This window comes from Mytilus galloprovincialis, chromosome 6 (assembly GCF_965363235.1).
Source record: "Mytilus galloprovincialis chromosome 6, xbMytGall1.hap1.1, whole genome shotgun sequence".
Taxonomy (NCBI): domain Eukaryota; kingdom Metazoa; phylum Mollusca; class Bivalvia; order Mytilida; family Mytilidae; genus Mytilus; species Mytilus galloprovincialis.
In genome coordinates, this window is record NC_134843.1 from 94,159,663 (window position 1) to 94,171,955 (window position 12,293).

The 12,293-nt window shown below is 30.3% G+C and overlaps 1 protein-coding gene across 1 annotated transcript in view; it reads left to right on the forward strand.

Moving 5' to 3' along the window:
• Positions 1 to 10,881, forward strand: part of LOC143080766 (metabotropic glycine receptor-like) — a 66,278-nt gene extending 55,397 nt beyond the window's left edge. The window contains exons 12-13 of the mRNA XM_076256788.1: positions 8,513 to 8,707; positions 9,190 to 10,881. Coding sequence (XP_076112903.1) covers positions 8,513 to 8,707; positions 9,190 to 9,396 — 402 coding nt within the window. The 3' untranslated portion in view covers positions 9,397 to 10,881. The remainder of the gene's footprint in view (positions 1 to 8,512; positions 8,708 to 9,189) is intronic.
• Positions 10,882 to 12,293: the final 1,412 nt, after the last annotated feature.

The following is a 12,293-nucleotide window of genomic DNA, read 5'->3' on the forward strand; positions in this document are numbered from 1 at the left end:
AAATACCTTTAATATTGTCGTTAGAACCAGCAGGTAAAGAAATGAGCAACCAATTTCCTGTGTATTATGCTATTTCAAGGAGAAAAAACAAGTCCATCTGCATGACCTTGACCTTTGGCCTTGAACGTAAAAAATGTCAGATCATTACAAGGAGGAATAATATACCAAATGTGGTTAAAATCTTTTGAAGCATATTGGTTTTAGAGTGTCAACAAGGGTGATATTGCCTTGTATTACAACTGCCACTGTGACCTTGACCTTTGAACTTTAAAGTCAATAGAGCTTAAGATATTCTTAACGAGTAACACCATACCAAGTTTTGAGCATTTTGGTTCTAGAGTGTCCATAACAATTTTATCTACACGTACATTTTTGTAGTAGGCGAGGGGATAATAAACTAAGTTTTATAAGAATTAGACAAAAAGATCGATTACCCGCCATGCATGGCAGACTTGTACAGAAACTATATGTTGTCGAAATTCTGTTCGTATTTTTTAGACATCGTATGGCCATCGCGCCATCATCGTAATCCATCGTGTAGCCTTAGTAATCCATCGTGTATCCTTCGTGATCCATCGTGTAGGCTACGGCTGAGATATGAAGCTTAAATACCCGTCTTCGGTTAACCTTCGTATGTTCATCTTTTGCTATCGTATACAATTTCGGCACCATCGTATAGACTTCGTTATTCATCGTACTTGCTTCGGTCACTTTTTGGTATTTTAACGAGATCGGGACCAACTTCGTACGAACTTACAATTTTAGCATTCGGGTGTCCATCGTATATAAAAATCGGGACAGTGTGACGCGGGCATAAAGAAGATCAGTGTACAACTAAAAGGTTAAGAAAAAGAGAAAAAAGATGAATTCAGCCGCTCAATTGTGAACTTTCCATTCCTATGTAGCATCAATTCTGTAGCTCCTGCATATGGTGTAAATATTTTTTAGTTGATATTCCAGAGTTTATGCTAGCTATCATGATTTCCTCGACAGATAACTGCATATAAGGAATTTATTAAACCGTTTTAAATTTAATGTTACTACATAACAAATGTACTGACATTCCAGCTTGAACAACATGCCCGTAAAGACTAGTATAAAAGTTCTTCTCGCAGTTTGAGGTAACGTCAAAGAGAGCGTTCTGTTAAGATTCTCATTAAATAGTGCTGCTTTCTTAAATACCGAACATAGGGTCTGAACAGATAGGTTAAAGTTTCCCTTTTTACGGACACTAAGTAACCAATAATCAATGAATCGGAAGTTTCGCTAAAATTTATTTAAGTTTAAAATTACGGAATATCGATGACACTGGTTCGCATTGATATTCTCCGTCGTTGATAATTGCAACTATATCCTCCTCATTTCATTCGAGTTGTCCTTGTCTTAAGCAATATAGTGCAACTATTGTACCAACCAGATATTAATGAAGTTGAAGTTTAGTTATTTAGTGCCGTGCGTATAGTTTTTCGAAATAAGTTAGTATCGTTCTGTTTTATCTTATTTTATATTTTTTTATCCTATTTATCGAATAATGAATGTTTTATTTTCTATTTGTATCTTGTCTATTATAATAGCGGTATCATAGGATTTATTGCTAGATTCTTCCTATGCTTTTTAAGACAATGTATTAAAGTTAAATATATGCTTGCAATCGTTGGAAACATGGCGGTTGTACGATAAACTATGGTTGATATCATCTGTGTCATTTGGTCTCGGGTGGGTAGTTGTTTCATTGGCAACTATAATTTATTTATTATTTCATATCAGCTTGTGTTTTTATTGCATTAAGGATGCCCCGCATTTGTATTACTATAATTTCACTTTCTTTTATTCTCCTACAATCAACTACGTACGATATCTGATGTATTTAAGTTGTTGATAAATGTTTTAAGATACGAGTATAAAGCATAAATGTAATGAAAAATAAAAATGTTGTCTTTATTCTTTATTTCAAACAGTAAATAAATCATACATCAGATACGCGTTTTGTTCATAGAAGATACTATTGATTTAAAAAAGTAAACAATTACAAATATATTTAGATATTGAAGAGCATTGGGGACCCATACTGTTGAGATAATCTGTTTCTTAATAAAGATTAAAAAAAAAAATAACAGGACATTAATAGCTTCCTGGTTCAGTCATTTTAAATATTCGAGTAAATGTGATTGGTCTGTTCAGTGCATGTTGATAAACTTTATCGTAAAGGAAATAGGTCTATAAACATTATCAAAAACATAAAACAATCATTAACAGAACAGAGGGAATATCATGCTTTTATCTTCCAGACGTAAACCATTAATATATTAATTTAAAGAAAGACCAAATGTTAATTATGAAAAAAATTCAATGTTTATTTTAAGAAAATGGTTTTGAAATAACAAAATTGGTGTTAATATCCTTATTAAATATCTTCGTTTAAATCGATTCTATTTGTGCTTATGTCACCTAACAAAGATCAATCTCATTTTTTGTGTCTCATAAATATTTTAACAGTATAGTATATCCCTTGATAAATTAAATTAAATAAAAAATCCAAAATATTTTGCAGATTTGATTTTTTTGTTTCCGTTTGAAAATAAAAGTCGAAAAATAAAGGAGTAAAAACAAAAACAACATATTGACCCTAATGAAGGCCAAGGTAGCGCTTAATTTACGTTGTTTATTTACATTGAATAAACACATTATCATTAACATCTAATTTAAATTTGTTCAAACTTGTTTGTTTATAGTTGGAAAGTTGTTTTCTCTAAGTCGTCACAAAATGACGTACAATGAAGAATCTATAAAGCTTTCATAGATGAAAATAATACTTTTGAGGCTTCTCGACATATATAGATATGTACACGTTGAATGAACAAAGTAGCTTATATTCTTTAATTCTATAAAAATATAAACTTTTATTAAAAAGTTCGAGAAATGATACAACTGAAAATTGTGAACAAAATTTTTTGAAATCAAATATATCAACATATAGTACTAATTTAACAATTGGTCAGTTTATCTAGTATTTTGTTTTATTCTACCATTCACTACCAGTTTCTTTCCTATTTTTATAAAAGACAACCCCTATTATTTTGTATACAAACCGAAAAACCAGCTGAACTTTTAGTCTTAATTTTCGCAAGTAATATCAGACATCAGTGTAGAATAAAATACTTCTAACTTGTTACTGTAAATCATTGAATTCTTATATGATTCTTATAGCCAAGTTGTTACGGGAGTCAAAATATCGCCCCCATCTACAATAGATTTGAAAATGTGACGTCATAAAAGAAGCCATAACGTGTTATTGTAAAAATTATTGTAAACGGTAAAACTCTTAACAATGAAGATAAAAATTCTTCTACATAGTAAACCATTCTATTATATCCATATTAAAGCTTAAGGCCTCTCGTGAATATTTGAAGGTCACTGTTCGTATTAGATACATAAACTACGCAACAACAACAAACAACAGACACTATCGTTTTGTCTCAGCATCTAGTAGATACAAACATAGGTCAGTATTTTAACTATAGTTACTTTACTGCTATCAAAGAATCATCAATAACAATTGTAGTAAACGTATGAATATAGTGAAATCAACATTTTTTGGAAAGTAAAAATTCTTTGGATCTTTTAGGTAAATAACGTACTTTTGGTGGTCAACTTGGTTTTTCTGACAGTTTTGATTTTTCAACTGTTAACTGTTTTAACTGTTTTTGGAATTTTGGATCGTGAATGCTCTTAAACTTTGTTCTTGTTTGCCTATATAACTATTTTGAAATGAGCGTCACTGATGAGTCTGATATAGACGAAACGCGCGTCTGGCGTACTAAATTATAATCCTGGTACTTTTGATAACTATTTACACTTCACTTCCACACAATCTTATCAAACAAGACTTTTCCTATTTGATAAAAATCGTTTCGGCTATAAAGTGTATTGGTAGGATGTAGGTATTCATATGGTCACTAATAGCGCCCCTTCGATAACATGTTCTTGTACTGTTATGAATAACAGTTTATGACAAAACCCAGTGAGATTGCATTGATAAAATCATCATTACTCATTGTTATCTTAATGATTTTTTTTTTTGACAAATAATAAACAATTTTCTAAGTACTGCTGAAATTTACCCCTAAAGCCCTTACTTTAAATAAATAAATCAATTAAAAAAAAAGGAAAAAAACTGTCTATCTTTGATCTAAATATTTCAGTTTTAAACGGAAAACTCTTTACACGCAAATTTTTAAAGTTTGGCGTTTGTTTACCGAGCTTGGAATTTTAGAAACGGTCCGAGTAAAATAAGTAATCCCTTTCATAACATTAATCTAAATGGTAACCATTGCACTTTATCCATTGGGTGTTGGATGTGTACAGACTGATACTTTAGTCTTTAATACATGAATGTTTTTGAATTTCTTATTGGCTTTGGAATAACCATCAGTAACTACGATTTCTATCAGATCTGTAATTATTGTCTTTTTTGTTGTACGAATATATGCATACCATGCAACGTCCTTTCAGTGTTTTTGTTACTTTTTTCTACTATGTTTCGATTTGATGAATTTGATGAGCCCATTTCATCTGACGTTAGAATTTGGTTCTCATGTTGTGTCTTAGGATAGGGATAGGTTGCCCACCACATACTTTATATACCTGTCCTAAGTCACGCGCTTTTCATTCGTTAGTTGTCGTTTATTGCTGTTTATCATATCTATGATTCGTTGTTTTGTTCATAAATAAGGCACTTGGTTTTCTTGCTTGATTTTTTATTCGAGGCATTATATAGCTTGCTATGCAGTATTGGTTTTGTTCATTGTTGAATGACGTGCAGTGGCGTAATATTGTTAAATTCTATTTCAAAAGTTCTCTGATTGGGATTTGTCAAATTGGCAATTATACCATCTTCATATTTATATTGATATTGAAAAGTAGTTGTCTTTAACGTGCTAGTATAAATCTACATTCTGCATTCGATTGTCATTAGAATGACTTTCCTTCTTTGAAATTTAGTATCATCATTGAGTACACGAATAAACTGTTTTAAGAGCGCAAAGGACTAAACGATTCAAGCTACCAATGTAGACTTTTATCTTCATCAAAAACTTTCCTGCAAAGAATAGCCACATGAATAGACGAAAAACAAATCTGGGAGGAAATAACCGTTAACGACATCATTAAGTAGACATCACAGTCTTATCCTATATTTTTTAATGGCACTGTTGTCGTTTATTGTTCATCTAATGTCTGAAATAGCTATCAGTGTTGTTCGCGAATCAAACCGTATGTTTATGTACATTATAATTGGTCATGGTAATGCGTATAACAGATCGAGAATAGCAAATCGTTGTTTTTGCGCATTAGTCTCACCTCTGATTTGTTGTGTAAGGTAATGATCATATAACCACATTAAAGGCTATGTTTAATTAGTAAGGATACAACCAATTATAACTGCACTAGAAATGCAATTATGTGTGTATATTATCCATTAATACTGTTCTCACATGCAATTGAGTCATGATAAATTTATTGCCATTTCATTTCTTCACTGCATGTACACATGGAATTTGAACACATGACAAATATTCTAACATAAAAATCAAACAATGTATTCTGAATGTCTGATTAGCATACATTCGATGATATGTAATTTTTTTTACACAACGTTTTGGAATGTTGGGTCTATTTTAATCTTAGCGTCACTGGTGAGTGTTATGTAGACAAAACGTGCGTCTGGCGTATTAAATTATAATCCTGGTACCTTTGATAACTATTTTTAATGAACATAGTATTACTTTTATATATTGTGACTTGAATGGAGAGTTGTCTCATTGGCACTTATACTGCAGCTTCCTATATCTATAGTATAAGGTCATGAAAGGACACTATAGTAATAGGCAAGATAACAAAAAGACCGTTTATTTTCATATAAAACTCTCCTACATAGAAAAGCTGCATGAATACACGAAATAGAAATCTAGAAGGAAAAATCGTTAACGACATCATTAAGTAGAAATCAAAATCTTATCCTATATTGTTTAATGGCACTGCTGTCGTTTATTTTTCATCTTACGTCTGAAATAGCTATCAATGTAGTTTTGTGATGATTGTTTGTTTTGTGTATATTTGTGCAGTGACAAAAAGTAAAATGTTCAACTTAAGTGGAAATGATAGATAAGTTGTTGATTCTGATACAATGCATACCTATCATTTAAAATGGACTTGATATAGGTCAACAATTATACTAAAAATTAAATTCTACATTACATTATTGATTAAACGAACATGGATTTGTTATAATCTTTTGATATCTAAAATGACTATACTTAAGATTAAGAAGGACAATTAATTTTATTTTTGAAATGAAGGATTGTTCCATTATTGTATGTTCAAGATATTTTGATGCATGTTCATTAACAATATTTATAATCGAGCCTGAATGTCAAAACGCATCAATCTTTATAAAATACATGGTTTCGGCTGTATGTTTGCATTTGCTATTTGTTAACAAAACGACTGGAATACATTCTAACCTCTCATTAAACTTGCTGGAAATTGTCCGGATAACAGTTTTATAACAGTTTCCAGAACAATTATTCGGATATGTTTCTGACAGAAAGTTTTTGACAATTCTACCTTAGAAAAGTTTTCAACAAGTTTATCATAAATTATTATTATTTATAGAACAGTTCTGTTCCAAATTATTGAAATATTTCTTAGATGTGATCAGAAATGAATGAACCTGTATATATTAGCCTTTCCACATTGTGTGTTACTCAAGTGACATTTAATCGTAAACTTTTCATTGATTTATACCAGGATTTCATTGGCTATGTTTCTTCAAATTAAACACAAAATGTATATTCCAGTCAAAATTCAACGCAATTTTTTTTATTTGCACTGGGATTCATTTTCAGTTACATAAATTCAAATTTAAATAATGAAGTGATATTTAACTGTTATTTATTTCTAAAATGTGTACAGGGAATTGTTTGATTAAGTTTTAGCAAGTTTATATAGATGGTTGAATTCAGTGCAAAGTCCCTCGACAAAAGAAATCATTTCGAGAGAACTGTCAGCATGGGTCATTGCCTTCAACCTTATCAATGATTAATTACAGATGACGAAATTTGAACGAACAAAACAATCGACGTTAAATGAAATATGTTTCGGTAATTATCCATTGACAAGATGTTATTGTTAATAATGATAAAAATCTATAAGCAAATGAATCAGATTGTTAATTCGAAGTCATTCATCGTTAATTAGTTACTTAATACCAATACAATATGTATATAAAGCAAAGTTCGATGAAGAGGACAGACTGTCTAGTCATCTTCCGTATCACAAAACTCTATCCAATGGGCAAATGATATGTAACTATGCTGTAATCTATAAATTGAAATTCCCAAAACCAAAATGTGTTGTAACATGTCAGTTGAAAATTAGATACGGCTTCGTGGGTGCTCATTTCCCCCTAGAAAACTATGTTAATTAGTATTCACTTGAAAGTATAGATAAGGTAGTATTTGATGAAACAAAAATGATGAACTCAACTGGGAGTGAACACATCATATGTCTGTCGCCATCAGCCATGTATTAACTGATTTAACATTTCTACCATGCTTTTTTAATTATTGTTTTTTTTTAATATTTCCTACTCCTTAGTTCATACTAATAAAATTTTAAAGATTATTAAAAAAAAAAACAACTTTACCTCTTCCTTTCTTCTCCTTTATGAATGTTCGAGTGAGCAATTTTATAATTTTGCGTCAGTCATTGTACCAAAATATTTGTTCTCGGTCTTTTAATTCATTTGATATATCTTAAAAGTTATGTAAAAAATAAATGTTTATTTGATTCGTGATTGAGCCCTCTTAATTTGTAATTTTTGGTCTTGTTCACTATAAATGAACATAGAGACACTGTTACCAGACATTGATATAAGGACGAAACAGTCATGAGAGTTATAAGTTTCAATTGCCAACTCTGTACATAATTACCTTATTTTATCCAGTTTCTTTCCATTTACAATTGAAATATGACAAAACGTTATAGTTCTGATTTTTTTTTTCATGTTAATTCTCAAGTATCCTGTATTATTTTCTTTAATATCGGCGAGAAGAGCCGTCATGCAATAACCAGCACTTTAGTGCAGGAATTGTTAAAATTAACAAACTGAACCTAAGACCTGTCTGTTTTGTATAGGGCAAATGGTTGAACGCTCTAATTTATTTATGATATCTTGTTATCGATTTATATTGTTTATCATGTATAGCGTATGAATGATATTTAACAAATGAAGGTTTTAAGCTTACGAATTTGAATCGGAATTATAGTTTCCTGAATTTCACTTTTCGATAAACTACATAGTAAAAGATCAGATTCGGTAGTATTTCTGTGTTTGTGAATCTTCGATAAAATGTTGTTGTTCCAGTAAATCACTACATCAATAAAATGCTTGGTGTTGTACTATTCATTTGAACGAATGACAACATTTATATATATGTATTATTTGTTTCAGGCCTACCATATATATAGAAGAGGGAAAAATGATGAAAATTCCCACACAACAATGATAAGTAAAGGTGGATCAAAAAAGAGTAAATCACCAAATAATACATATAACACAAATCTATTAAACAATTCAAATAACATTAGCTATTCTGACAAAGTTGACGATGCAGAATGTGAAAGCTTATTAGAGAAAGATATCCAGGTACTTATCTTATGCCTTTTTATGTAGTCTAGCTGTTTCGGTTTTTATTGTATATTTTTTATAACTGATTACATTACATAATTCATAGGCAAAAGATTAAGAAAATTTCAATGATGTGCTAATTCATTCTGATCTTAAATCTATGAAAATATTTCACAATTATGGTTGAGAATTCTAAGCAACTCAAACGTTAAATATGACCAATATTGTAACTGAAAATGCACCATAAACAGAAAATGCAGTAACAAACTTCAACAAATCATAGAACGGACCAAATATTTTACAACTTCTTATGAAATGTTGCAAGAGAAAACGTATTTATTACCAATGAATGCAGAAACGGATTTGATAATTTGTGTGTCGACATGAATCAGTGCTACAAGTATTTTGAATTTAAATATTCACATTTTCACCATACTTATGTCGTGTAGTATATTGAAAATATTGAGGTAATTAAAAATGTCTTTCTTTAAATTCTACAGGAGGAATTTAGAAGACTGTATACGCAATTAGAATATTTAAAACAAAGGAATATGAAAATAGGAAATCGACATTTACAGCACAAATTGTCGGCAATGACAGAAGCAGCACAAAAAGACACTCCAAATTCAGTTCCACCATCTCCGGCCATTAACGGCAAGAGAGTGATGATAAATCTCGATATATTCAAGGAATCAACAGATTTATAGCTTTCTAATAAGTTGCCTTCGCTTTCACAAATTGTGAAGAAATCATGCCGAAAAAAACTATGAGGAAGAAGCAATCATACAAAGCAGGAGAGGTTTGGTTTCAATCTATGTCGAATGAAAAGTTCTATATCAGTCAAACCGGAAGAGCATTTTACTGTTTGTTATCAAGAAGGTGATGTTGCATTTATATACTTTCGAAAGATTCATAGATTACTTTAAATTAATCATCAATGTGTATATATTTATATATAAAAAAATCCTCTTCAAGATTGAACAGTAAATGTATATTAGTAAAACGAATGGTGATTAAATCGGCTCTAATACAGTATTACAATTCAGAGCAAAACATAGTTTTGATGGTGCATTGGTTGTTATGTAAAAGCTTGGTTCGGTCTGATTTAAGCAAAGAACCATGGACAGCTTTGGAAAATTCCAAACAAAATTCCTGAATCTTTCGGTTGAAACATTTTCTAGCCCTAATCGAAAAAGAAGCAGTTTTCTAGATGCAAAGCTGGATACAAATAGTCTTGATTCTGATTGTTTAAAGAATATTTCATCATTTTTGTTGAAATGGATAATTCCAAGTTATAGCAACATGTAACTGTACAACTTATGTTTCAGTTCACTGCCACCGGGTTGGTTGTTAAATTCATCAGAATAACAGATCAATCAAGTTACTGTATCGTTAATTGCTTTGGTTGTTTGGTAAATATCCACAAGAACCTTGCTTTCAATAGCCATTAGTAAATTAAACACATGTTTGACTGACAATTTCAGCAATCGGCATCATTTCACTCGGCCCTCTCACTCTGTGTTCACGCATCTTTTGTAACCCCATTGATATCTTAAGTTGGAAAACAGTTAATGTTTTATAATGATCATTTTCATCAATTAATACCAATCTTTAGTATAGGTTGACAAGCAGATTATATTTAAATTATTGAAAGATTTTAACTATTCTTGATGTTGCATTTCGAAAGAAATATTTCTAGATTTTCGATTGTGTATATTGAATGGTCCTGCAATATTTTCAAAAATATGTGTATAAATGCAAGGTACTGTGTGCATTGGTTTGATTTGAACATCGTGTTTTATGTACTAACTGTATTTCGTGTAAACTAAGATAAACTCTTAAACACCTTCGACTATAGATAAACAAACTTTCAATGTAAGCTATTTCCATTGCACTTCTTTCTGCATATGCATGATTTGATTTCTTTAAGAAATATGTAATTGAAAACGAATATAGGGAACAATCTCTTGTTTATATGAAAACAAAATGATATAATTGTGTTGTTGCTATCGTGTAAAAGCTTCATAAAGATACTGCGAGTGTGTTTTAAGAAAGTTGTTATGAATGTAAAGAGAGTGGACGGATGTCTATATGTTTATTTGAATAAGCTGAATAACTGTATATAAATAATTCAATCAAAATTAATATGCATTTGTTACTTACAAATATAATTTTCTTGTTAATAAAATATTTTAAAATTAAAACATTATATTTTTTTTGCGCTATGAATTTTGAAGCTATAACTGTGTTTTAATGCAACTTTAAAGAAATTGTGTACCTTTTTTGAGTTTCTGTTGAAATGTTTGAATGTTTTCGTGCAATCTCTTCATCCATCTTAGTCTTCCTTTTTATCTTAAAGACTGTTAATGTATAAAACATATAATGATCTTATATAAGAGGTAATGGTCTTGTGTTTTATGAGCGTCGACTTTACATTAATTTTCCATTACGTTATAACGCATTTTATTGTATAGCAATATTATATTTCCCACAGAAAGTAACCAAACGTTAGCGTGCAATAAATTTTAATATTGCAATAGTGCATTAAATCTTCAAAATTCATGACGCCATCAACGACAAAATCTTAGTTTAAACCAACTTTTGATTTCAAATATTATATTGCTATACAATAAAAGGGTTATTGCATGAATATTGGGGAATATTGTCCCTCGTAGAACATATATTGAACTCGCAAGCTCGTGTAATATAAAATTCTACTTGGGACAATATTCCCCAATATTCATGCAATAACCCTATATTATTATAAGTAAAGATCTTATGAATATTGATATAAAATAGCAATGCCCTGAAATAGGACAAACAAAACACCTTTAAAAATTCAGTGCAAAAAACGCGAAGCCAAGAAAAAACATTCTCCTAAGAACAGGAAATAGAGCATTTAATTATAGTCCAGGTAGTTAGATTGTTGAGCTTTTTGTCTTTTTTGGGGCAAAATCAAACCACTTTATTTGAAATAGTTCATAACGGTTGTAAAAAATAGAAAATAATATAATAATGACAATAATTCGAATAATAATGATACTACTAACAATAATAACAAAAAAAAAAATTAATGATCATAACTTTTATTATCGTTATTAGCATTACCATCTGAAAAAGGTTTTGTTTTCATCTTAAAGTAGATATTTATCTTTATCTTTCCATACAGTTGATGTGAACCACTTTACTAAGGTCTTTTTGTTTTGTTCGTTGTATTGTGTTTTGTCGATCTGATGAATTGAGTTTCAAAATGCTAAAACCACAAACATATATATGAAAGGACAGTATATATGAATAAATAAATATGTCAGCAGCTTTATGACGAAAAAGCATTATGCTGTTAAACCTTTGCCCTACGGTGGAGGAAGTGATATGCGCTCACAAGCATGTAATGAGTCTGTGATTAAAGGTTGTCGTTATTTGATGTCTACCATATTTGTAATTTGTTTATAGTTTTAGCAGAAACCAGGCCACAATGCAAGGGTATTGTATAGCTTACTTTACAGCATAGGTTTTGTTCGTTATTGAAGGAGACAAATGGTTGTTCATTTGCACGTCCTTTGAACCCAATTGGATAGTTTACTAATTTTAAAAGTACATATAG